At 47.6% G+C, this 27,500-nt stretch overlaps 1 protein-coding gene across 23 annotated transcripts in view; it reads left to right on the top strand.

The window, feature by feature from the left end:
• The window catches only part of LOC147023891 (signal-induced proliferation-associated 1-like protein 2), a 389,701-nt gene that overhangs the window by 271,280 nt on the left and 90,921 nt on the right, over positions 1 to 27,500 (top strand). For all 23 annotated transcript variants that reach the window (XM_085889827.1, XM_085889829.1, XM_085889825.1 and 20 more), the window contains 6 exons: positions 2,102 to 2,290; positions 4,261 to 4,435; positions 6,680 to 6,783; positions 8,687 to 8,844; positions 24,552 to 24,957; positions 25,430 to 25,606. In XM_085889827.1, the coding sequence (XP_085745953.1) occupies positions 2,102 to 2,290; positions 4,261 to 4,435; positions 6,680 to 6,783; positions 8,687 to 8,844; positions 24,552 to 24,957; positions 25,430 to 25,606 (1,209 nt within the window). The remainder of the gene's footprint in view (positions 1 to 2,101; positions 2,291 to 4,260; positions 4,436 to 6,679; positions 6,784 to 8,686; positions 8,845 to 24,551; positions 24,958 to 25,429; positions 25,607 to 27,500) is intronic.

Raw genomic sequence — 27,500 nt, 5'->3', positions numbered from 1 at the left:
CTCTCTCTCTCTCTCTCTATCCACCTCTCTCTCTCTCTCTCTCTCTCTCTCTCTCTCTCTCTCTCTCTCTCTCTCTCTCTCTCTCTCTCTCTCTCTCTCTCTCTCTCTCTCTCTCTCTCTCTCTCTCTCTCTCTCTCTCTCTCTCTCTCTCTCTCTCTCTCTCTCTCTCTCTCTCTCTCTCTCTCTCTCTCTCTCTCTCTCTCTCTCTCTCTCTCTCTCTCTCTCTCTCTCTCTCTCTCTCTCTCTCTCTCGCCACCTCTCTCTCTCTCTCTCGCCACCTCTCTCTCTCTCTCGCCACCTCTCTCTCGCCATCTCTCTCTCTTTGTCCTCTTTCTCACCACCTCTCTCTCTCTCCCTCTCCCTCTCCCTCTCCCTCTCCCTCTCCCTCTCCCTCTCCCTCTCCCTCTCCCTCTCTCAACTATGGCACTCAAGGCTCTCTTAATTCTTGGATTTCTTACTTTGACTACTCACGCAGTCAGTGTTGCTATCAATTTGGAACTCCTATCCTCTCCGGGTTGAGGTTGGAGTGCTGCAAACAAGTGCTTTTGGTCCAGTCTGTTTCTTCATCAACATCAATAAGCCTGGCTTTGGCTTAGCGGTTAGGGTGGCTGGCTTGGAATCCTAGGGTCTCGAGTTCGAGCCCAATCTGCCACTGAATTAACACCAGGTGCAGTTGACTCAGCCTGTCATCCTTCTGAGGTCAGCGAATTGAGCACCAGTGTACTGGTAATAAGGGCACTTTATTTGCGGCATAGCCGCTTCCCTAAACAATGATGCAACCAGCAGCCACAGGCTCCGTGTGTGTGTGTGTGTGTGTGTGGTTGTGTGTGTGTGTGTTTGTGTGTATCTACATTAACGACCTTTCCGATGCTGTAATTCTGCAAAAGGCACCACAGGCAGACAGCAACTTGCATCACTTTACGCTGATCTGGAATTGATTCGATGCTGGTCTAATCAATGGAACAAGTCTTTTAATCCCGGAAAATATCACAGCTTTCCTTCCCTGGTAAGAATCTGTGCTGCGGCTGTTTAAACCAAGATGCTCCATCAAGTGAACCAAAGGAATAAAAGACCCCATAGCAATATGGTGCTCTGGGGTCTTTTTTATGCCTTTGTTTCACATGACAGAGCATCTTGGATGAAACAGCAGCAGCACTTCAGAAAAGTACTGGGAAGAAAAGTCCTTACCCGGGAAGAAAAGCTATAAGACTCGAAACAATTGACTACTCATTTGCCAAGAGGGCTGGCCTTTAATCATTGGGCATGGGGTGCACTTATGGGACACCGCGATCTAAAAATAAAGCCGGAACACCGACCGCGGCCGACCATTAACGTGCTTGGCTACAATTCTCTTAACAATGCCACCTACCTTTCGTGGCATTGACTGCAGTTTTGTTCTTGTTCTTCCTTTCGTTTGTAAACTTGCAGTATTTAGTAATTTTTTTTTCCTTTCCCTAAACACTCATGTTCTGGTCAGCGGCCTAGTTTAATCTCCCCGCATTCGGAATGCCATTTTCATCCCGACCAAAAGAAAAGATCTTTCTTTGGCGAAATTTGATTGGCTATCTTATCAAGTCTCTTTGCTAACTTCACTCTCCCACGAAGCTAAAGTCTCTTATATAATCTCTCACCTGTATAGAATGAATAATAAAAAGTAGTCTGATGACCCAGGTTAACAAAAGCGCCATTTCCAAATGCATACTTTATGCAGGTATTTAGCCTCGGCCTTTTCCAAAGGAATGGGAAACTGTGTGTGTCCGTCTGTCCGTCCGCATGAAGATCCATTTCAATACAGATCATTCATTCTCAGGATATACTATAATCTGTATACCTCGGTGAGGCTCTCTGTTGTCAAGTGCTCAATCTTGTTACATTCTGCATCAGTCGACAGCAGCGTGTACTTCAATGTTGTTTTCAATAATAACAGATTGGTTGAGATTGGTTAAATTGCTAAGTTTTTGCTTTTTGTTCTTGATGTTGTTCCACAAAAGTGGGAAGGGTTTAATGATGACCATTGTCACTCCGCACAAATGCAATCACATGGTTTTGGAGTTTAACCTGAATCTTTCTTCTCTCTATTGTCATCCTTTTCTCCATGAAGCTTCAAACACTGAGAGGGGCCGTGCTGGAGGATGCCATCCCGTCCACAGCAAGGCATGGCACTACCCGTGGCCTGCCCCTCAAGGAAGTGCTGGAGTGCGTGATTCCAGAGGTGCATCTTAGCTGTCTACGACTTGCACCCGTCTCACCCCGTGTCGCGGAGCAGCTGCTAAAGCTTGATGAACAAGGGGTGAGCTCCACTGTTTCCCCCCCACCTCCGAACCCGTTTTCCCCCAACCCCACCTCACATGCATGCACACATTACATTCGTACGAGTTGGAAGTGCCAAGTCATCGTGCGTTGAGCTTGTAACAATCAGACACTTGCCTTCTTCACAAAAGTCAATTCCATCGCTGTGCCCTCCAAACTACAGAATGAATACATTTCTGATTGAGCAGGTTAAGTGTGCTGTTTCTCATGCAGCGACTTCAGCTCACAAAGTTTCCTCTACAGATATTGCACGAAGGGCAAGATCCCTATTGCATGAAGAGTCCTTTGCTTAAAAAAAAATATCGGAGGTCCTATGAAGCAAAATCTGCCAGGCGAACTCCATGTTCGAAAACTCGACTGTCATGCTTTCTCAGAAATTGCATACCTGTGAAATCTGTGTACCACTGTCATGTCGCACGACCGGCAAGTTCCCACCAACGATTTGAAACCGTTCACGCAGAGCATTTGTTTTTTTCTGCCAGGAGCAAATCCATGATGCATGAGCCCCCTCGGGCTCAAAGTGCAGTCGGTTTTTCCACTCGATTTCTTCATGCACGCCTTATTTGATCTTCATGAATGTAAAAACCGCTCGTGCTTGACGACTGGAGGGGACCCTTTTACCTTCGCCTGGTTTCAGCATGCTATGTGTTTCTGTAGCTGTCCCATTATATTTCATAATCGCCATTTGTAACTCTTTGGTTTGAAACTCTGTGCTTTTGTGCACTACCTGGAGAGTTCGGTTGTGGTTTGGTTTTCTGGGTTTTTTTTTTTTCGCCTCGGTATACGGCAGCCTCAACTTCTCGCTCGCAGAGATTCTTTCGAGAATGAAAGATGAAGGATCTATGTTCCCAGATAAAAGGAGGAGAGCCTGGCAGGCCAGAGTATCTGCAAGCCTCCTGAGTGAAAAGATGAGCTTTACACCATCGCCTGGACCCACCAATCTCTCGACTCCAGGGGATATTTCAGATTTGTTTGTATTCTTTCAGAGTGCGAGCACCACGCATTCTTCATGATTCATCTACTGCTCCATCTACTGCCCTGGCTCCTTGAAGAAGAGTGCCATTGCTTGTAGGCAAAATCCTCCTCGGCACCGACGGTTCAGTAAGGCTGCTGTAGGAGAGGATCGAACTGTAGAGCTTTGCACATGATTGACTTTTTAGATCCTTGTGGAGGATGTCTAAGTCTTACTCACGTCGTTGTTCTTCATCTTCTTCTTGTGGACTTTTTTTGTTTCACAGCCTACAGTTTTCATTTAAACTTCCTGAAACTTGGCGTATATATGTAAAAATTCCCTGCGCAGACAGTAACCATCTCCGATTTAGAAAATTCCTCCGAGAAAAAAAAGTTATGACGTCAAAATATCTCCGCTAATGGAAATCGCCTAAAAAAATTATCTCCGAAACGAGGCAAGCTTTTTGAATTATGTTTGCGGGAATCAAACAGGGCATTAGCAGAGATGAATTACCGCACATATGATACATCACTATGACGTCATATCAATTTTTATGACGTCATTCCTATTTTTTGACATTTTTTGTTTCACAACCCAGAGTTTTCATCGGATCTTCATGACCAAAATCGAATCGGCTTGTTCTTGTCACCTATCCAACTCATCCACCAAGTTTCATCCGAATCCGTGAATAACTTTTTGAGATATCCTGTTCACAGACAGACAGTGGTAAAAACATAACCTCCATCCACCTTTGGCAGTGGATGTATTGATTGAAGTTTATTTGCTAAAAGTTTATTCGATGATGAATAGTGTTTAATACGGATCTTCTTCCATGCATGGCACATGACTGCGCTGATGTTCTGAATTTTATTTTCATTTGGCGTTTGTGTTTTCGTTTGACGCGTACCTCACGGTTAGATCTTACCTGTCTTTGTCGCGTCCAACATCATGTCCGTTTTTTTTTTTTTGAGAAATGCTTCCCACTTCCTTCTCCACAGTTGAGTTACCAACACAAAGTGGGGATTATGTACTGCAAGGCAAACCAGAGCACCGAAGAAGAAATGTATAACAACGAGACTGCTGGGCCCGCTTTTGACGAGTTCCTTGAACTGCTTGGAGAACGTGTCCGGCTGCGTGGCTTCAAGAAGTATCGTGCACAGCTTGATAACCAAGGTATCGTGCACAGCTTGATGAGCAACTGTTGGTGAGCTGCCATTTTTTGATATGCCAGCTCTGATTCCAGTGAAATTGGAGAACATGTTCACCAATGTTGTTCCCAAGGCTCGGCACGTGGGAGAGATGGAATTTCTGCACAATAAGCCACAAAGCATTCCATCCCTAACTTTTCACTGTCTAACCCGAAGGAAACTATGTACCTCGCTTATCATCCTGTCGTCGCAACAGGCGAGGTCAAAACTACACTTCACCAAATCTCTAAATACGAACAAAAGTTAAATCTCACGAGTACTAAAAATTTTTTCAATGACCAAGCAGCGAATTCAGTGCAAGCCTGTCGAATCCACCGGTCGTAGTTGATCACGCACACGCTTGCTGCGAACCCCCCAAAGCACGGTCGCTCTGCGTATTTGCGGATATTTTCTCACCACTCGCAGAGAGATTTGATTTTGATCGAATACACCGAGCTGCCATACATTAATTTTAATTATGAAATGGAGAATCTGTCGAAACAAAAAGACCGACGTAAGAATGAGACGGGATACTCGGGTACAGAGAAAGAAGGTGAGGGTCTTTGTACAAACACAAAGATGAAACGTGACCAAACATTTTTACAGTGCAGAGCCTCTGTGGGTTTATATAGATTAATACAGATCGTTCATTCTGTGATCTACTGTAACGTATATCTTCATGCACACTCACTGGCTGACGCACATAGTCGTCACAGTCGCCTGTTCCATTCTCTCGGGAGTGGGCGAGGCTAATGAGAGTGCTGGTAAAGGGAGCCAATATGGCCGGTGATGTGGATATTTTCTTATTTTGGACTCAGATCTGTTGTGAAGTCGATCTTTGTGCGTGCACACACACACACACACACACACACACACACACACACACACACACACACACACACACACACACACACACACACACACACACACTGATTAAAATACACCGTACTCCCGACCAGCGCTCTCGTTGGCCTCGCCCAGTCTTGAACAGACGGGACATCCCTGTCCCTTCAGGAATTGAGGGTGCTGGTATTGGTTGGGAATCTACATGGCTGGTGTTGTGTGTATTTCCTTTTATTTGGCTAAAATACATTTAGATTGGCTAAAGGATTTCTGAGCACTTTCGCCAGATTGCTAATATATTTTGTTGTGTTCAACCCAGCTTATAACCCAAAGAGAGCAACACATATTATTATTATTTGCACTTCTCAGGGAACTCATCCACGAGTCAGTTGTTGCTTTATACACTGAGCAGTTTTTATTTTTATTTTTTCACCTGCTCCGACGCATGTTTGAAAGTTTCTTGAAAGGCCGCGTGTGTGCTTGTGCACGAATGCAGCTCCGCTTTGGCAATTATTTCATCGAGTGGTTGTTTTTGTATCATTTGCAAAAGTCGAGATAAATATTTTGACTTGATCGACATAAAGGGCTGGCAGGACGGCCGGGAGGTACGCACACTCACCTCCAAGCGGTCTATCCGAGGTTTGAACCCCGACCCAGCTATAAACTGTCATCCTGGCGTTTCACAGGTTCAGCGATTCATTAATGTGTGTGCCGTCCCTTAGATGGACGTGAAACAGGCGTGTTCCGTTGCCAGCGTTAGTTGGTGCACGTTAAACATCCCATGGTGTCCTTCACGAAGAATAGATGAGCTATCGCCGGCACCTTGGCCAAACTCCAACACAGGGGGCACTGCATCAGCAGCACTGCCATGCCCCTGAAAGAACTGATGCCGATCCGCAGCCACGTGCTGCATACAAACGACTCCCTCTCGAGGGGTTATATTCGATGAACTTTCAAAAGAAAAGGTTTTTTTTTTGCAAAGAGTAGACGATCACAGGCACCATGAACAAATTCCAACTTCCTGCCCTGACTACTGCTTGAAAGGCAATGGCAAACCACCCAGTATAACCCTTGCCCAGGAAACTGCGTTGGCAGCACCGGCGCTCTGTAACAAAGTACGGTACTGTCCATCAGAATCAGAATGTAGGTATGTATGAATGTGTATGATTTTCAAGGTGTAGCGATGGATTCCCTCGATATGCCACGCTTCTTTACGATGTACCGTCGTGAGGTCTGTGACTTCAACTTGTTTTGTGCCGTAAGACTGGAGAGATTTTTAGTTTTTTTTTTTTTTACATTGTGCGTTTGGAATTGCAAAATCACTTCTGATTATTTTTTTATTCCTACCTTGTGCTCATGTCTCCTTATGCGTTGATTTTGTGCGTAGCTGATTCAACTGGTACGCGCTCCCTGTACACAACATACAAAGACTATGAAATAATGTTTCACGTGTCAACCATGCTGCCATACACTCCGAATAATCGTCAGCAGGTGAGAATTTCCTTCGTCCTATTTTTGCTCTCGGCTCCATTTTAAATGTCACGGAGTGCACGTTGATGTGAAGTGAATATCTGATGAACATCGCGTTGAAAACTTTTTCTGAAATTATTTGGAAAATTGGTCCGTCCACCTCCCCCGAGTCTGTCCAACCGTGGTCTTCCCTCGGTCATTAAAGACGGTGACCCGTAGACGTTTTGTCCTGCCCTGATCCCTACTCCCCCCACCTGTCCTTTATTTCGACCCACTGTGACGTGTGCGCTCGTCATTGTCTGCTTGTCTTGTATCGTTTTACACTGATGCAGTGCCCCCCTGTAGGTTAGAGCAGGGATTTTTTTTTTTCATTTCTCACTGTGCTGGCGATAGCTCGCCTACTCTTCACGAAGGATACCGTGGGCTCTTTAACGTCCACCAATTAATGCCCGCAGATGGGATGACCAGTTTAACGTCCATCCAAGGGACGGAACGCGCATTGAGGAATCGCCATACCCGCGAAACATCAGGATGATGTTTTATAGCTGCGTCGGGATTCAAACTCAGGCTAGACGGCTCAGAGCTGTGTACACCTCCAATCTAATCCTGCCAGCCCAGTTATTTTGTTGTTGAGTTTTCAAATTTAAGCATTATTTCAGAAATAGCAACATTATACGAGCCGAATGATTGGGTTCTTCGACTTTGGTTTCGGTCACAATGAAAATGCCTTGGCATTATTCTCATTCCACGGAGTGAAGGCAGCTGATCGGCAGGTGTTCATTTTGTGTTTCACTGCTTTTGTGTGCATGCGTCTCGCCACGATGTGGTCCACGCTAAATGAAAGTGCTACACAAGTATGGCCGAGCTGTCTCCGGGGAAAGTTCTCCCTTTTTCTTTGCACTGCATGCTGCACTTTAGCATCTGTTGTAGCAGACGCTCACTTGGAATTTCATTATCGCAGCAACCTCCCCCTCCCTCCCCTCCTTACCTTGACTGCTTCCAACCAATGGCTTTCACTTTGCCTGTTGCAAGGATTTATGCGTCATTGACGGTCGTAATGAGCTTTGTCCTTTTGGCTCTCAGATTCTGGAGGGGTCGGTCGAAGATTTTGCTCCAAACTAAAGGCCTCCTTTGTTGTTCTGCTTTGTTGCTGTTTGACTGTATATACTGTGTGTTTGTTTCTTTGTTTGTTTGTTTGTTTGTTTGTTTATTTATTTATTTATTTATTTATTTATTTATTTGTTTATTTATTTATTTATTTATTTATTTATTTTTGCACTTCTTGGAAATTTGAAAGCATTTGTCCATGTTTGCATGCCCTAAAGAGTGATGCAAACGTGAAAGCAAATATATTATCTGTTTCATCCTAGCCTGGTGTTAGCTTCGTGGTTAGGGTGGCGGCTTGGGATCCTAGGGTCCTGAGTTCAAGCCCCGTTGGCCGCTGAATTAAAAATACACCAGGAGGTTGACTCAGCCTGTCATCCTTCCGAGGTCGGCAAAATGAGTACTAGGGTACTGGTAAGGGGGACACTGCATCAGCGGCATAGCCGCGTCCCAACCAATGATGCAACCAGCAGCCACAGGCTGAACTCGACAGAGAGATTTGTTTCATCCTCGAATATTTGTTTCTTCATGTCACCATATCAATGTCCCAAATGGGGAATATGGCATGAGCATCAATCAGATAAGACAAAGAATTTCGATAATTTTTGTTTCTATGGTTTCCAATTTTTTTGATGGTGTTTGTAACTGCCAATAAATAAAGGCAGAAGGCACACCAACCTATTAGCCAGAGTGGTCCTTGCAAACATCTGCCATTAAATGCTTTGAAATGGATCTATTGAGTTACGTAGGAGGGGTTGGGGGATGTAAGGATCCTTTATAAGGATCCTGCTGTGATCATTATTTCTTGCACCCTCTGCAGCTCCTAAGGAAAAGGCACATCGGCAATGACATCGTTACAATCGTGTTCCAGGAGCCTGGCGCCCTGCCCTTCACACCCAAAAATATTCGCTCTCACTTCCAACATGTGTTTGTCATCATACATGCACACAATCCTTGCTCAGAGACGACATGTTACAGGTGACACCTTCATTTTTTTTATATATATATATTTTTTATTCACTTTAACAGCTGTTCTTAATTTTTCCTCTTAAATTTGATCATATATATATATATATATATATATATATATATATATATATATATTTTTTTTTTATATGTGTATGATGTACAAGGTGAATGCACCCGGCGTTGCCCAGGTTCTTTTTGAATGAATTTAATCTTCTATACATAAGTCTGACGCGAGCCCAGTATCAGCTCTCTATTGGGCCATGGCAGTCATAGCCTAAGGGGGTTGGTGAGGGGGAAACACTCCCCCCCTCCCCAGCCGAGGGGCCTCACCACCTGGCCTATAACCTTCCCGGGGCCCATCCCGACATTTTTTGTGTCAGAGGTTTCCTCCTATCTTTCACCGTTCAGGAGATTAGCGCGTGCAGAGCCTAATGGGGGTTGGTGAGGGGGAAACAGGGAAAGGAGTAGTGTGACTGATTTCAGAATCCGGTCTGATGACTGCATCCACACATCCAGGTCCTCAGACAGTTATTTCCTTAAATGCATGTTCAGATTAGCCCCATCCCCATGTCTAATCGGATCTTTTATGTGATGCGTTGAGAAGGGTAAAGGATAGATCCCCTCTCTCATGGGAAGCTTTTTTCTTTACGACGGACACGTTCACAAACATTTCTTTCGCGAGCTCCGACACCCGCCTTTTTTGAGAGCACACAGGTCATCATGGTAACCGTGCCCCGGTGGGCGGGGTGAGCTTTGGGCGGACGACACCCCACGGAGACGGCCCAGGCATATAAAAACAAGCGAGAGTAAGCGTGAGGTTCGTTCTGTGAGGAGAGACGTTCTGAGATATAAAAAAGTGAAGAAAAAGCGAAAGAGGGATGTTCTGAGAGGAGAGACGTTCTGAAGAGAAAAGCGTGAGGAGAGGAAAAGCGAAAGCAGAGAGGAAAAAGCAAAGGGCGAGAGAAGCGACCAGGAAGCGGGTGTCTGACCAGCGCCGACGAGACAATTCGTCCTTCCCAGTGCTTCGGCAAGCGAGCGTGTGGTGCGCGTGTGGGTGCGAGCAGCGCCGCCAACAAGTGAGGCACAGGTCGATCACTAACAACACCAGGGTCTTAATCCGCGACGGACGATCTCGGTGCCCTCCAGACGCCGACTGGTGTTCAAGGCTGCCCCGCAAGAGGGTGCACGGCAAAGCTGGGTGCTGGCGACGGACGTGACACACACGCATTTCAGGACGTTTTCGCTTCACGGATGACTTTCTGGTGAGCGAGACGATTCTCCCCCTCCCCTCCCCCTGAATGATCCATTGGGTACCCTTGTCTGTGTTTAGCTGAAAGTCAACCCCCAATAAGCATCTGCTCTTTGTCTCTATCCTGGCATTTTGATTGATTTTGCTTTGAAATTTGTTCTTTATTTACCTCAGCAAATAATAAGTTCTTTTTATTTATTTATTCTATTATTAATAAATTATTTGTCGATTTCCAACCTGTCCGTGTTTGTCCTTTCCTTCCATTGGTCTCGCATTGTCCGGGCCAAGATAGACTGGGAGGTAATTACCACAGATTTGACCACAAAATCGTCGGCACGCACCAGCGGTTAAAATGCTCGGCCGCACTAATTAAAATCCAATCAGATAATATTGGTGCTTTGCCGAGAGCGCACTCCCCGCTCAGGTAACCACGTGACCTCCAGTTAAATGGTATAATTAGACGGTGGACACTGGAACTCATGGTTGACTGGGTGGCGTTTGTGGTTTTAAAACAACCCACTGGACCACAACGTTAATTGTGAGTGTGGCCCCAGGTCCGGCTCTACCGAGGACAACCAGGGATTAATTAATTAATCCCCCTGAGTGACAAGCTGGTGTCTCGGTATCCGTGGCCGCAACAATATATATGTATATATGTATGTATATATGTATATATATATATATATATATATATATATATATATATATATATATATATATATATATATATATATATATATATATATATACACACGTTCAAAAGGTGTGTTCAAAAAGTATCCAACCTTAATTTTTTGTGCGTAAACAAATTAAGCTAGGGAGGCGTGGTTTGGTGCACGTATGGAGGCGATCCTAATTCGCATGCATGAATATTTTCCCGCCTGCAGAAGCTGTCAGTCGCCGTCAGACCGCCGATGAGTGAGGAAGTGTAAGTGAGCACCGTCGGATTTTCGTTTTTGATAAAATGACGGAAAAACTTGAACAACGCGACTGCATCAAATTTTGTGTAAAGCTTGGCGATTCCCAAGTGGAAACGATCCGCAAGATTCAACAGGCCTTCGGGAACGAAGCAATGGGCACCACACAGATAAAAGAGTGGTGCAACCGCTTCAAAGATGATCGCACATCAGTGGAAAGTGAAGCACGTTCTGGTAGGCTCTCAACATCCTGAAATGAGATCGTCATTGACCAAGTGAGGACCCTGCTGATGCAGGATCGTTGAATCACGATCAGAGAACTTGCAGACGATGCGGGCGTCAGCATTGGATCCGTTCATTCCATTGTGACTGAGGATTTGGGCTTTTGGAGAATCTCAGCAAAGTTTGTGCCAAAGCTGCTAACGATCGAGCAGAAGCAACTCCGTTTGGAGATCGCACAGGACATGCTGGAGACTGTGAACAGCGATCCCAACTTCTTCAACACAGTGACCACTGGCGATGAGACCACATGATCCGTCATTTTGTCAAAAACGAAAATCCGACGGCGCTCACTTCCACTTCCTCACTCATCGGCAGTTTGTCGGCGACTGACAGCTTCTGCAGGCGGGAAAATATTCACGCATACGAATTAGGATCGCCTCCATACGTGCACCAAACCACCCCTCCCTAGCTTCATTTGTTTACGCACGAAAAATTAAGGTTGGATACTTTTTGAGCACACCTCGTATATGTATTGTTGCGGGCCGGGGGTCGGTGGTGAGAACGACCAGGAGGTGGGGAAAGCTACATCGTCTCCACCAGACTACCCGGAATTGTAGGCCGTCGCTCGGATAACTCTGCGAACCGGCGGGTCGTTTAACTGACTGTGGAACGCCAATATCTCGACCGTGTGGTGCAGGGTTATCTTGTCTAGATCCAATGTACCTCAGTAACCATGCGGTCTCGGCTACCGGGGATCCACGCCCTCGGAACGCCTGGCCGAACCGGATTCATGCTACCGGCAGCGGTAAAATTACACCTACCGACTACCACTCTGCCACCCACCTTTCCGGCTCGGATGCAGTCGAGCAGGCCTGCCCAGGACGTCCCGGCTACAATTGTCCGATTAGCGGGGTTTAATCCCCGGAATTACCGGGGATATATATATATATATATTTATATATTATATACAGGGTGGTCCAAGAGCCTGGTGTTGGCGCAGTGGTTAGGGCAGCGGCTTGGGATCCAAGAGGTCCTGAGTTCAAGCCCCGTTGGGCCACTGAATTAATACACCAGGGGGTTGACTCAGCCTGTCATCCTTCCGAGGTCGGCGAAATGAGTACCAGTATACTGGGCTGGTGTATACCCCAGTTAAAATAGGTGTACCATATCCCTGTGTTGTAAGAGGTGACCAGGGTCGCGTCAGGAAGGGCATTCGGCGTAAAACATGTGCCAAATCACTATGCGGATCATACGGATGATCCGCTGTGGCGACCCCTAATGGGAGCAGCCGAAAGAAGAAGAAGAAGAAGAAGTTACAGGGTGGTCCAAATTGATGTGCAACCTTTTATTTAACTCCAATACTTTTATTATTGGTCGATTTTCTTTGTTTTTGTCGAATAATACACAGAATTAGTAAAATTTTGGTTTATTATGGTGAAATATGCTTCAACAAACAATAAGGAGTGATACCATTGCTGGTTAATGAAGTGCTCAATCAAAGCACCATGCCTCTGGATGACAGCTGTCACACGGACACTGATGTTGTCGATGGCTCTGCTGAGAACTGGAGCTGGCGTGCATCTGATTTCCCATCTTGTGTTATTTTCCAACTCCTGGAGGGTGTGTGAGTTGTTTTTGTAGACTTTAGCTTTGATGGATCATGCATCAAAGATGGTGTCTTGAAAATCCTGATCATCTTCGATCCGCTGGGCAATGACGGTGAAAAATTCAAGCCTCTCTCATTTATTTTGGTCCAGTGCTGCAGTGGACTGTATCTTGTGTGGATACAGTTTCAGATAATTGTGTATGATTCTGCAAACGGTCGTACGAGAAGTTCCTGCCAGCTGTGCAGGTCGACGTGTCGACTTTTTCGGAGAAGCCTGCAAAATTTCTCTTCCAGGCTCTATTTTGTTGGGTGTTCTCACTGAAGGTTTTCGACCACTGTGTCCTTTGATTTCGTTTTTTACACTTCCAATGTCTCAACCTTTCAACAATACATTGCATAAGATAAAAATAGGTCATTAAAAAATGTCTCCAAAATGAGTGTCCATTGGACCACAGAGAAATTGTTCGACATGTTTGCAACGTCTATGGAAAAAAAACGTTAAACTTGTTCTTCAGTTGACCTGAAAAGAAAAGAGGGTCACATCAGTAAAATTATAACAGCTGACATTGTTTGAAAACTAGGATGGTGACCGTGTGGCACTCAGGTCGTTGAAGACCTATTTTTATGGTCACAAATAGATGAAGTTAGAGCCGCCGGTCCACATTTCGCCGTTATTATAGGCTCGTCAGGATAACATACTGCCATATAGGTGACCATTCTAAGTTGGTTAAATAAAAATCGAACTCCTTTAATTCAATGAGGCAGCAAAGCACAGGTCTAGTCCCATAACAGCAAATGCTGCACGACCTGCTCGCAACAAGAGCTGAGTGCCACTCGGGCACCTTCCGAGTTCGAAGGTGATGTGTTGGCATAATTTACGTGCATCACATCACCGTCATGTCACATTTAGGGTCAGGATTGCTCCCTTTGTTTAATTTAACCTTCCTGCTTTCAACCTCACCTCCTATCTAGTGATCAGCAGGGCAGCAATAATGTGTTTGTATGGGAGACGAACCTTGTGCAGCATTTGCTGTTATGGGACTCAACCTGTGCCTTACTGCCTCATCAAGTTAGTGGGTTTGATTTTGATATGTATAGATGTATATTTACGGTATGTGAGTATATATATATATATACATATACATATACATATACATATACATATACATATATATATATATGTATATGTATATATATATATATATATATATATGTATATGTATATGTATATGTATATGCATATGCATATGTATATGTATATGTATATGTCTATATATATATATATATATATATATATATATATATATATATATATATATATATATATATATATATAAAAATATATATATAAATATATATATATATATATACACACACACACATACATATACACACATATGATATACACAGCATACATATACACAGCAAGATGGAGATTCAATTGAAGAAAAGACGAAGCGAAACGGGAAAAACAGTTCAACATGAGGCACATTTATTCCGCGGCACACGGAGAGCACACATACAGTGGGGAGAACAAGTATTTGATACACTGCCGATTTTGCAGGTTTTCCCACTTACAAAGCACGTAGAGGTCTGTAATTTTTATCATAGGTACACTTCAACTGTGAAAGACGGAATCTTTAACAAAAATCCTGAAAATTACATTGTATGATTTTTAAATAATTAATTTGCATTTTATTGCATGAAATAAGTATTTGATACATCAGAAAAACAGAACTTAATATTTGGTACAGAAACCTTTGTTTGCAATTACAGAGATCAGACGTTTCCTGTAGTTCTTAACCAGGTTTGCACAGACTGCAGCAGGGATTTTGGCCCACTCCTCCATACAGATCTTCTCCAGATCCTTCAGGTTTCGGCGATGTCGCTGGGCAACACAGACTTTCAGCTCCCTCCAAAGATTTTCCATTGGGTTCAGGTCTGGAGACTGGCTCGGCCACTCCAGGACCTTGAGATGCTTCTTCTGGAGCCACTCCTTAGTTGCCCTGGCTGTGTGTTTCGGGTCGTTGTCATGCTCGAAGACCCAGCCACGCCCCATCTTCAATGCTCTTGTTGAGGGAAGGAGGTTGTTGGCCAAGATCTCGCGATACATGGCCCCATCCATCCTTCCCTCAATACGGTGCAGTCGTTCTGTCCCCTTTGCAGAAAAGCATCCCCAAAGAATGATGTTTCTACCACCATGCTTCACGGTTGGGATGGTGTTCTTGGGGTTGCACTCATCCTTCTTCTTCCTCCAAACACGGCGAGTGGAGTTTAAACCAAAAAGCTCTATTTTGGTCTCATCAGACAATATGACCTTTTCCCATTCCTCCTCTGGATCATCCAGATGGTCATTGGCAAACTTCAGACGGGCCTGGACATGCGCTGGCTTGAGCAGAGGGACCTTGCGTGCGCTGCAGGATTTTAATCCATGACAGCGTAGTGTGTTAATTATGGTTTTCTTTGATACTGTGGTCCCAGCTCTCTTCAGGTCATTGACCAGGTCCTGCCATGTAGTTCTGGGCTGATCCCTCACCTCTCATGATCATTGAGGCTCCACGAGGTGAGATCTTGCATGGAGCCCCAGACTGAGAGAGTGTGACTGTTATCTTGAACTTCTTCCATTTTCTAATAATTGCGCCAACAGTTGTTGCCTTCTCACGAAGCTGCTTGCCTATTGTCCTGTAGCCCATCCCAGCCTTGTGCAAGTCTACAATTTTGTCCCTGATGTCCTTAGACAGCTCTCTGGTCTTGCCCATTTTGGTGAGGTTGGAGTCTGATTGATTGAGTGCGGACAGCTGTCTTTTATGCAGATAACGAGTTCAAACTGGTGCAGTTAATGCAGGTAATGAGTGGAGAATGGGAGGGCTTCTTAAAGACAAAACTTACAGGTCTGTGAGAGCCGGAATTCTTACTGGTTGGTAGGTGATCAAATACTTATTTCATGCAATAAAATGAAAATTAATTATTTAAAAATCATACAATGTGATTTTCAGAATTTTTGTTTTCGATTCTGTCTTTCACAGTTGAAGTGTACCTATGATAAAAATTACAGACCTCTACGTGCTTTGTAAGTGGGAAAACCTGCAAAATCGGCAGTGTATCAAATACTTGTTCTCCCCACTGTATAAAGCCAAACAGAATGCACATATATCAAATGCAACAAAAGAAACAATGACGCAGAGATACTACCGAATACGTGTACACACGGCAGCACTTATACGGTTTAACTTCACAGACGGCGCCGACACACATTTACTCAAAAGCAAAGGAAAGAAGCTAACAAATCCTCATAGGCAAGGGGGCAGACGGGCCCGTAGGCCAATGTGTGCGCGAGACCTGAAGGAGCGGTCAGGTCCGCGAGACCGGTGGGGGGGGGTCCTACCCACGTCCTCGTGACGAGCCGCAAATGTGGCTGCGCGGCGGTGCCCTGACTTCGTGCTCCTTCGCGGGTTTCATTGGCACCGCTTGGAGTGGGGTGGGAACGGGGCCCCCTTTTTGCACTCTCAGCGCGGGGGAAAGGGGGGGGATTGTTGATGCCCTGGGGAAAGGAGAATGGTTTGCTGGCTTGGGTCCCGCGACGAGCGATCCCAAAGCAACCTTGTCGCCGACCGCCGTCTTCCCTGCCTCGGACCCGAGCTCCTTGGACTCTTCCCCCAATTCTCCTCAGCCGACTGCAGAAAACCACCTTGACGCCTTCGCCTCCCGACTCCACTCCGCTCTCCAACCCGACTTGACTGCCTCACAACAACTCCAACCAAAAACTAACTCTCTGCGCAACAACTCTTACCAAAAACTAACTCTCTGCGCAACAACTCTTACCAAAAACTAACTCTCTGCGCAACAACTCTTCTCATACGCCTCGCCGTTTTATAGGCCGGCAGGAGAAAACAATATACAAATTTCCGGATCAGGATCTCCTCGAGGGCGGAGCCACGCTTGCTGATTGGACCGAGGAAAAGGGGCGTGAATCTCCCCTGATCCTAGAATTTGCATATCTCGATTCCAGACAGACGTGCCTGGAGGCGAGGCCAAGCCGCCCCGCGCTTCCTAATTGGACGGATCAGAAGTGGGCATGTAGCATTCCTGATCCGAATTCTCCTCGGAAAGGCCGCTATTTGCACTCGTGGCTCGGCGCGTATCTTGTACGAGCCCAGGACATCCCGACGCTCGGTGCTCACAGGTGGTGTGGGAATGGCCGTGGAAGGAGGGAGGTGAAGGTGGTGGAGGTTTTCCGGCGGTGGCCGATGGCCGTGGTGCCGTTTGGAATGGCGGTGATGCGATGTTTGCGTGAGCGAGTTGTGAAGGTAAAGGTCATGGCTGTTGGCGTTATTGTTGTTGTCTGACGGTTGGAGCGTGGTTGGTTCAAAATAAAGATAGAACAGAAAAACGGCTATCTCAAAGCGTCGCAGCTCGAATGAATCACATAAATTCCCTCTAGACAACGGGTTTGGGGCTAACTACACATGTACTTAAAAGTTATCTCACCTACGGGTCCTGAATGGTGGTTTGCGAATTTCCACAGCCGTAACACTACCCCTCCCCTTTTTACAGACTCGTCCCGAGTCGTCAAATTCTTGTGTGCCATCATGTGTAGTTCTCCCCTAGTACGTTTTACCTTTGGAACCCTGAGTGTGACATTCATGGTATTCGTGTCCCCAAAATAAATAACCTGAGGGCTGAGTAACTAACTAAACAAACCCACTCACACGGAAGACTTAAATAAAATTGCCGGCGCTAGACATACATGCCGGGGGCGCACTCATATTTACAGTACATCTTAACACCTTATAAATTTTACACCACCCCATGGCCCAGGATCAATGGACTCTGCAGGAAAAAGGCAAAGAGTCAACCGGCGCACGGGCCGCCACTGCAGGCCCGTGTTGTAGCTGCCAACAGGACAGTTCTCGCAAATTGCAAACTGTTGCTTTCTGATCCTGGCGCACATGGCAATGAACAAGGGGGGCAAAGCAAAATTGAACGGGGCTGGTGAACATGGGCAGTGGGCATGGCATGGCAAAGGCAGCAGGCAAACACAGCCTGCAGAACCAGGCAGCTGCAGGCAAACACAGCCGGCAGATGATCCGGCCGGTACAGGCCTCGCAGCAAAAAGCCAGCCGACGAAGTGGGCCGGCACAGGCCTTGCAGTAAAACAGCCAGCCGATGACGTTGGCCAGCCTTTGCCTTTCAGTGGAGGTTGGTGGAGGGAGTGCGGTGGTGCTGGCCACTCGGAAGGCGGGCTCGGACCTACCCTACGGTCTCCCTCCCAACCTATCGCCTTTGCCTGTCACTGTCCCTACCCACTCCCTTAATTTGTCAAAAAACAATTTGGCCCCAATGAATTGATTTTTTTTATTTTTTATTTTATTTTTATTTCCCATCTCCCACTATAATTCGTCCCCTAACCCCCCTTTACTGTCTCTGTTCGGCTAACCTATCATCTACCAGCCTACTCCCCACTCCTACGTTCCCTTCCCGGAGGGGAATAAGGGAGAGCTAGGGTCCTGTGTCGAGGCCCAACGAAGCCTCAGGATGGCCTCCCCAGACTTCAGCGATCTTAACACAAAGTGGGTCCAGCAGCCCACAACGAGAGCGAAGGGATGGATGGTGCGGAGGGGTACATCTAATCTACCCAAACCATTATCTCTTAAACTACCCCGGGGCTTTCAACAAGTGCCTCTCGCTTAAACTATTGGTTCTATCAACCCAGATTCCCGTCGCCTGTGTTGGTGTCCTAACAATTTCGGGCCTCGCCCCCCAATTTTCTTTCCGTGCCCTCACACGGTCTCATGGCTGGGACGCGTGGCTCCCCTTGGTAGGCACGACCCTCTGCCGATTCTCCAGCTATGGCACCCCCGGGCACTACACTGCCTCCGAGCCTACCAGCTCCCTAAACACCGGGGAGTGCCCCCCATGGCAACTCCCCTGAAACGCACACGTGGCAGGCTGGCTTCCCGGGCCCCTTTCCGAGGGTCACCCGTGCCCACAACACTGCCCACGCGGCTAACGGCACCCCGGGCCCCCGCACCATGCGGGCGCACCCGTGCCCACTACGCTATCCCGGCCCCCCATGGGCCCTTGGCCTACTACGGCCGACTAGCCTGGTGCCCGGGGTACCCACTCAGCGATACTCACCTTTCGCAGCCACGCTCCCAGCCCGTCAACAGGGCTCCTGCATCCCTCCAAATGGGTATTGAGCCTACTTTCCCACCAACAACAAACCGACCTCCATTTTGTCAATTTAACTAACCCAGCTAACTCTCTACACTGACCCCGGGGTCCCTTGGGCGGGAGTCACTCCTCCCCCCAATCACTCATCGCACCATGCATTCCCCATTCGCTCTACTCACACAGACCCGCTAGCCTCACTCACTCAACATGTACTCACCTCACAATTCTTCAACACACACACACACACACACACACACACACACACACACACACACACACACACACACACACACACACACACACACACACACCGCTGAACTCTGCCATCCTTCTATCTGCATCCCCTAACTAACTCGTGCTCCCACGTCGTCCCTTATACTATAGCACGTTCCTTTTAATCAACGTAGCTGATCTACGTCCCCACTACACATTCAAAGTCTGTCTCTATCCTCAAATCCAAAAATCACTTTCCCAACCTAAATCTCAACTAACAATTCCTCCACCTAATCCATTCCACGGACTCCATGAGGACTTACCCCTGCCCCATGAAGTCGGTCGAGCTATCACGAACCCATCCCCCTAACTAGTGTCATCCTGTGCCCTGGTAAGGGGGTCTTCCACCCCTTGCCCAGGGAATCCTGTTCACCCGAAAGCGAGGCTTGCTTTTGTTCATTAATTTTTTTTTTCAATTTTTGCGCAGCACCAGCGCGGCAACTCACATCTCGCGCACTTTGCACCTGCCCGTGACGTCATGCAGCTGCACGTGCACCTCGTCCCTCCTGGGACGGTACCATCCGGCAGGGATTCAACCCCTGCTGCCAGATTCCAACCCCACGTGCAGCCATGACGTCACCGTGCGCACCACAAAAAGCAAACCTCGCACTCTGAGGGGCTCCCCATGCGAACACATGTGCTCTGCCCGTTGGAGCTTAACACACACGCCCGCGTGGAGAACCCGTTCGGTCCAAATCCGTTATCCTGCCGAACCTTTTCTCCGTCCGCGGGATCGGCAAATCCACCGCTGGCGTTTCTGGACCGGGCTTCACTCCCGCAAGCGAGCACGTGGTGGCCTCGTGCGTTGCACAGCACGGACCTCGCGCTCGCTGATGGGTGAACCCGGCACGGTGCTCGAGACAGCTCCGGCCGCGACTCGGCTTTTGTCCCTCTGTCGCCGTCGTCGTTTCCATTCCACCCATGCACACCTGCGTGGCATGACGCTCACACACCACTCCATCAAACTCACATTCACACCGGGAGACGCGGCTGCATGTTCGCACATGCCGACCGACATCTCCCGCACATACCGCTCTCTCACACACACGGTCTCCCTTGCACTCGGCCGTTCACTCACGCATGCCATTTCCCTTGCACACGTGGTGACACTCGCCCGCGGTGTCTCACTTACACATGGCGTGCTGGGAAGCATGCCCTTCTGCACACTTGCCACCACACCACTCACACACGGGGTCGCTTCCACACACGGGGGCGCACTCACACCTTTCACCACACACACAGGGACAACCACACTGGGGATTTGTGCCAACCCAAGGGTTTCCGGGGCCTCTATACCTCCCAAGCTCGGCGTGCACCCGTTCACAGCACTCCTCCCCTCGAATTCGCAAAGCACGACCGAACCCCCCTGGTCGTGATTTGCCTCAAGGGGGCATACTCCCTCCCCTCGTTCCTGGAGGAGGCTATCCAACTGCTCACACCTGGTCCCGACACGTTCCGCGAGCTCACCCTCATTAAGCCTCGCTACTAACTCCGTGTGTGTGTGTGCGTCTCTAACCCCGTCCAATTCACCCTCTATCTCCCGTGTCTCTGTACATTTATTAGTTTCTGTTGTCTCCTCGTGTCTATTGGTCTCTGCTTCTTTCTGGCGTCTTTCCCTTATCTTTACGTAGGTCAACCTTGCTTTCTCCTTAAGTCGCTCCCGTCCTTCCCTCTGTTTCACTCCTTGCTCTTTCACGATCTCCGCGTACCTCATCCTTGCTTTCCGTCTTAATTGTTCTTTTCTCTCCCTCCCAATTCCTTTCACCTAGTCTCTTATCTCCCTCGTGCACATCTCCGTCACCCCAATTAGTTTTTCCCTCTCGGTCACCGTCACGCTTCTCGCCCAACACGTCCCCCGAATTATTTTCTCCTTACCCGCCTCCACCGCGGGCCCGACAGCTGTTGCACTCCCCTCCAGCTCGTTCACTCCCACACGTGGCGTCGCCATTTTAATCTCCACCGTTGTCGCCTTCATGCCCCCCTGCAGGCTTCGGCCTATTTCCTGCATCTCACCCCGCAGTTCTTTCATTTCTTCCTTCAATTCGTTTTTCATTTGTTGCGTATTTGTATCCATTTTCGTTTTCATTTCGTTCATTTGTTGCGTCATTCCACTTATTGCCTGCAAAATCATGTTTACCTGGCCCACGTTAAGTGGGTCTGCGGCAATCGCTTCGCCCTCAGGCGCGGGTCCGCCGGGGACTGGGGGAGGACTTTGACGGAGGCGGGGTGGGGGGGTGTCATACACCGCGGCCTCTGCCGCTGTGCCCATTTCGGGCTCTGGGTTCAGTTGGGGAAGTTCATCCTGCACAACAAGCATTTCCTGCATGGGGATTTCATCCTGGACCATGGATTCTACACATTCTACATCCATTCCTACTACCCCCGGCTCCCACTCGCCTTGAGACTCCATCTTATTTCTCGTAAGGGGTTAATTTAGCTCGCTCGTAATTTGGAGGGAATCGGGGGTCGCTCCTCTCACTCCTGAACCGATTCCCGTGAATTTAGCTGGAGACAGGAGAGTTTGTTTTCCCGCTCTCTGACACCAGTGTTGCGAGGAGGGGGATGGGTTTGTGTCCCACGACCTGACACCAGTGTTGCGAATTCGCGCACGCTGGCGTGCGAACGGCCACGTGACTCGAAACGCGGCACGTCGCCCACCGGACGGACAATTCTGTCGTGACCCTCCGGGAACTATCGCCCGCAGCCAGTCACGGGTGGGCCTTTCGACCTCACCACAATCGTGCCAATCGGCCACCCGCGTAGGATAGGGTTGTTCGCCAAACTCGACCTACCGAAGTACCCACGCGGATGGTAGACCGGGCGATCGTACCTCGCCGCAGGCCGACTCCGGACACGAACCACTTAAGCGGTCCGTTCCGTGCTATCGGGATAACCGAGCAGTGTTATCGTCGGCCTCGACGGTTCCGATTAATTGTCGGGCGTTTTAAGCCCACTACGAAGGAACCCTATACGTGAAGCAAGATGGAGATTCAATTGAAGAAAAGACGAAGCGAAACAGGAAAACAGTTCAACATAATGCACATTTATTCCGCGGCACACGGAGAGCACACATATACAGCCAAACAGAATGCACATATATCGAATGCAACAAAAGAAACAATGACGCAGAGATACAACCGAATACGCGTACACACGGCAGCACTTATACAGTTTTACTTCACAGATGGCGCCGACACACATTTACTCAAAAGCAAAGGAAAGAAGCCACCCTCATAGGCAAGGGGGCAGACGGGCCCGTAGGCCAATGTGTGCGCGGGACCTGAAGGAGCTGTCAGGTCCGCGAGACTGGGGGGGGGGGGTCCTACTCGCGTCCTCGTGACGAGCCACAAATGTGGCTGCGCGGCGGTGCCCCGACTTCGTGCTCCTTCGTGGGTTTCGTTGGCACCGCTTGGAGTGGGGTGGGAACAGGGCCCCCTTTTTGCACTATCTCAGCGCGGGGGAAAGGGGGGGGGGATTGTTGATACCCTGGGGGAAGGAGAATGGTTGGCTGGCTTGGGTCCCACGACGAGCGATCCCACCGCGACCTCGTCGCCGACCGCCATCTTCCTTGCCTCGGACCCGAGCTCCTTGGACTCTTCCCCCAATTCTCCTCAGCCGACTGCAGAAAACCACCTTGACGCCTTCGCCTCCCGACTCCACTCTGCTCTCCAACCCGACTTGACTGCCTCGCAACAACTCCAACCAAAAACTAACTCTCTGCGCAACAACTCTTACCAAAAACTAACTCTCTGCGCAACAACTCTTACCAAAAACTAACTCTCTGCGCAACAACTCTTACCAAAAACTAACTCTCTGCGCAACAACTCTTCTCATTCACCTCGTGCTCACCGTTTTATAGGCCGGCAGGAGAAAACGATATGCAAATTTCCGGATCAGGATCTCCTCGAGGGCGGAGCCACGCTCGCCGATTGGACGAAGGAAAAGGGGCGTGAATCTCCCCTGATCCTAGAATTTGCATATCTCGATTCCACACAGACGTGCCTGGAGGCGGGGCCAAGCCGCCCCGCGCTTCCTAATTGGACGGATCAGAAGTGGGCGTGTCACATACCTGATCCGAATTCTCCTCGGAAAAGCCGCTATTTGCACTCGCGGCTCGGCGCATATCTTGTACGAGCCCAGGACAGCCCGACGCTCAGTGCTCACAGGTGGTGCGGGAATGGCCGTCAAAGGAGGGAGGTGAAGGTGGTGGAGGTTTTCCGGCGGTGGCCGATGGCCATGGTGCCGTTTGGAATGGCGGTGATGCGATGTTTGCGGGAGCGAGTTGTGAAGGTAAACGTCGTGGCTGTTGGCGTTGTTGTTGTTGTTTGATGGTTGGAGCGTGGTTGGTTCTAAATAAAGAGAGAACAGAAAAAGGCTATCTCAAAGCGTCGCAGCCCGAATGAATCACATAAATTCCCTCTAAACAACGGGTTTGGGGCTAACTACACATGTACTTAAAAGTTATCTCACCTACGGGTCCTGGATGGTGGTTTGCGAATTTCCACAGCCGTAACAATATATATATATATATATATATATATATATATATATATATATATATATATATATATATATACATATATATATATATATATATATATATATATATACATACATACATATATACTGTCGTGGTTACCAGGAAGGAAGTGCCACACCAGCTGTTGCTGCATGCGTCTTGACTAACAGGAAATGCCTGCCACACATTAACCTGTCTGTGGGACACTACATGGTTCTGGGGGTCACCAGGAACAATTTATATTTTACAAAGGCTCTTCTGGCCAAACAGTTGCACAGGCTCTGCCTATTAGGAACGAGCTTAACAGAGCTACAGCCCCATTCATCTCCATAGGATTGCACTGCAGCCAATACCGGAAAATTAATTTCAATCTCAATTTTATGGACGAGTCCACTCCGGAGAGGGAACATCCATGGACACATGTTTCGGGCTTGTTGGCCCTCGTCAGCGTGGAACAGAAGCTCCTCCTGCGTGGGGTTAGTGTGAAGAAAAAAAATCTTCAATGAACTCGAACCCAATGACCTTATGGCTAACGCGACGCCAGCCCACTGAGCTATTGAGTCTTTGGGATAACCTCAGGAATTTATCACACCAACACTCCAAACTTTATAATGGCTGATGTCTTATATGAGGCAGACTGTGTGTGTGCGTGCGTGCGTGCGTGCGTGTGTGCGTGCGTGTGTGCGTGCATGGTGTTTTGGAGATATATATATATAGTCATTCTTCCTTTGATTTATGCATTTTGATGTCATACAGTGTTGCAGTCACCAGGTCGAAGGACGTGCCCCCATTCGGACCACCCATCCCAAAGGCTGTGACCTTCCCCAAGTCTGCAGTCTTCCGGGATTTTCTGCTGGCTAAAGTGATCAATGGTGAAAATGCTGCACACAAGTCTGAGAAGTTCCGTGCGATGGCTGCGCGAACGCGGCAAGAGTACCTTCGAGACCTTGCCGAAAACTACGTCACCACAACAACGGTGGACTCGGCAGCACGAAACTTTGGTTTCATTGCACTTGGTGGCAAGCGTAAGGAAAAGAGCAAACCACGTTTGGGTGCTGAACTAGCGTGCCATGGTGCCCTCGTTTGGGCCGCAAAGGCCAGAGATTACTCGGGCAGTGCAGTCACAGCAGACCTTGACTGTCTTTTGGGCATCTCCAACCAGGTGTGTTCGGGTGAAGTTAAGAAGGAATTGTTTAATTAACCCATTTTTGTTGTATTCAATTGTATTTGAGAACAGAATTCTATACACAAAGCATGATCTCAATGTATCGTCATGTGGATGGCCATTTATGTTGAACGTGGACGAGGTGAGGGAAGATTGGGAAGATTGGGAAGGTGGGGTTCGTGTGTTTGCTAAATTGAATAACTATCATTTGGGAAAAAGTGAGGGAATGGAATGTAGTGGAAGAAGGCTAGATAAAGGTGGAGGAAGTTGGAGGAAGGATTTAGGAGTTGATAGAAGAGGGATGAGAGACTTATGAAGCAGAAAGAAGAGAGAGTTGGGGGGGGGGGGCACCAATACCACCCTTTTTGCCTGTATATAGACCATTGTATATGGACTAATGTATGCAGATTGCACTTCAAATCAGTATAATAAAAGACCAGCCACTAAAGCTTTGCAATGCGGTGAGCAGGTGGTTGTGCTTGTCAACCGATCATCACGCGGTGGGGTAGTCTTCAACTGCTCGACGCGGGATATCATTGGCTGGACGTCAGGACCAGGTGCTCTGCGTGTCTATTATGAGCGTGGGGAGTGCGTGGACCTCGCACTGATGGCCGACGATGTGCCTGAAGTGGTACCTCGACTTCAGGTATTCTCGGGTTATTAAAGGGCTGTGACGATGGTTCGGGCGAATTTTGACAGCCGAGGACGTTCATCGCTCATGCGGCCATGTGTACCGATGAACGTTGTCGGGTTGAAGACTTGATCATCGGCCGTGCCGTTTTGATAGATTCCATTCACGATGTTGTAATTAAAGGTGCAGAATTTCAGCAACTGGCAGTTAGGAAAAAAAATAAAAATAAAAACTACTTCAAGGGATATTAACCTTGATTTGTACCTTGATTATTGATTAATTTTTTCCAATATCAACCAATTTGAATGTGTTCAAAGATTTGCTACCACACACAGAGGACTTTGAAATGGCCTTCCTCTTGATCCGGTCATTTTTCATTCCTCTCGTTAGCTGTAATTACTTTCTGGAGTGCATTAGGGAATTGAGGTGCAGAGTTAAGTTAAGTACTACCGCTTAAATGGCTACGTGAAATTGGCTTGCCGAGCGAGGCTGATGCAGCCTGAGCAAATGTTTCTGCTCTTACCTCGGTCTCGGGCCCGGCAACGTTTTGAGTCTGCGTGGACAAAATATTCCTTTAGCTTGTGCAATGTGCATTCATATTAACGTGCAACGGTATTGGCAAAATCTCGTGTCGTATCAACCCAAACATTTATTTTCATTGAGGGGCTTCATGAATTTGAGGGGCTTCACGGGGCCCTAAAGAGCTGATCGTGTTTGAGGGTGCCGTTTGCTGGTTTTGAAGCTTTGAACTCGGCTCCATTTCATGATACGTTTGCATTGTGTTCCATTGCACCTTCGCCTCAAGAGCACCCAGATATATATATATATATTGTTAACGTGGCACATCGTCCGACTCAAATATACTACCCAGTCGACAGCGCTTATGAGGAGATGGTGTCGCAAAATCCGATGTGACTGTACAATCAGGACTTTTAATTTGAACACTCATCCACTTGCAGGAAGCATAGAGACTGCCTCGCTCGAGTTGATTCCAGCATTAAAACTACAAGGGCACTCGGTAGAGCGCATACCCCCGCCACGTAATGCCTGATCCACGAGAACGTATCGGGCCCAATACATTTTTGAAATATCATGCTAGATATCGTTTTTTGGCCCCATCTCTCAATGGTGAAGAGTCACTTTAGAAATTAAATAAGTCTCGTATCCTGATCTGGATTTAGATCTTCACCAAAATCGAATCAGTTCGTCCTCGTCACACACTGAACCTGTCCACAAAATTTCATCCGGATCTGGATCCATCCACAACTTTATGAGATATCCTGCACACAAACAGATGGACAGACAGACAGACAGAGAGGGGTGAAAACACAACCTCCTTCACCTTCGGTGGTGGAGGTGACAAAGTGGATAGAAGGATGTGATGGAAGAAATCCATGAAAAGGAAATGTAGACGTTTCAGTGACTTATTCTATCTCGAAGGATGCAATTCCAACCGTGTCCCTCAAACAAAATTGTTCTTGTAAGGGGCTTTTGCTGCTGCAACTCATCTTCCGCTTACTGCAGAATTAGGTTGAAAGCAACAAAGAAGAAAAGCTCGTTTCATGCCAGATTAATGCGATCCTCCACATCCTCCGGATTAATTCTGTCGCTCTCGGTTTTTCTTTCGTTTTTGGGTTTGAAAATTTGCCGTGTGACCGAGTGAGGAAGAGATGTTTGTTTTACATGTGACTTTTTCAATATTTTGCATGGCATTAGATCAGATGGCCCTTTCCAGGTTTATTGAGGGTGTGTACCTCTAGGCCATTTAGCCAGCCCCAATGATCTTCTTGTTAGTTTTGCATGAGCAATATCTAACTATCTGAACAGCAACTTCTCTGTCTGCAGCACATTGACTGCTACTCGTAACTGCATCCTCCTTGCAGCAGAACGATCCCCCGTTGAAATGTTG

Source organism: Eptatretus burgeri, chromosome 7 (assembly GCF_056783735.1).
Source record: "Eptatretus burgeri isolate ZD-2024b chromosome 7, Ebu_testis_v1, whole genome shotgun sequence".
Lineage (NCBI taxonomy): Eukaryota > Metazoa > Chordata > Myxini > Myxiniformes > Myxinidae > Eptatretus > Eptatretus burgeri.
This window is presented reverse-complemented; position numbering and strand designations above follow the sequence as displayed.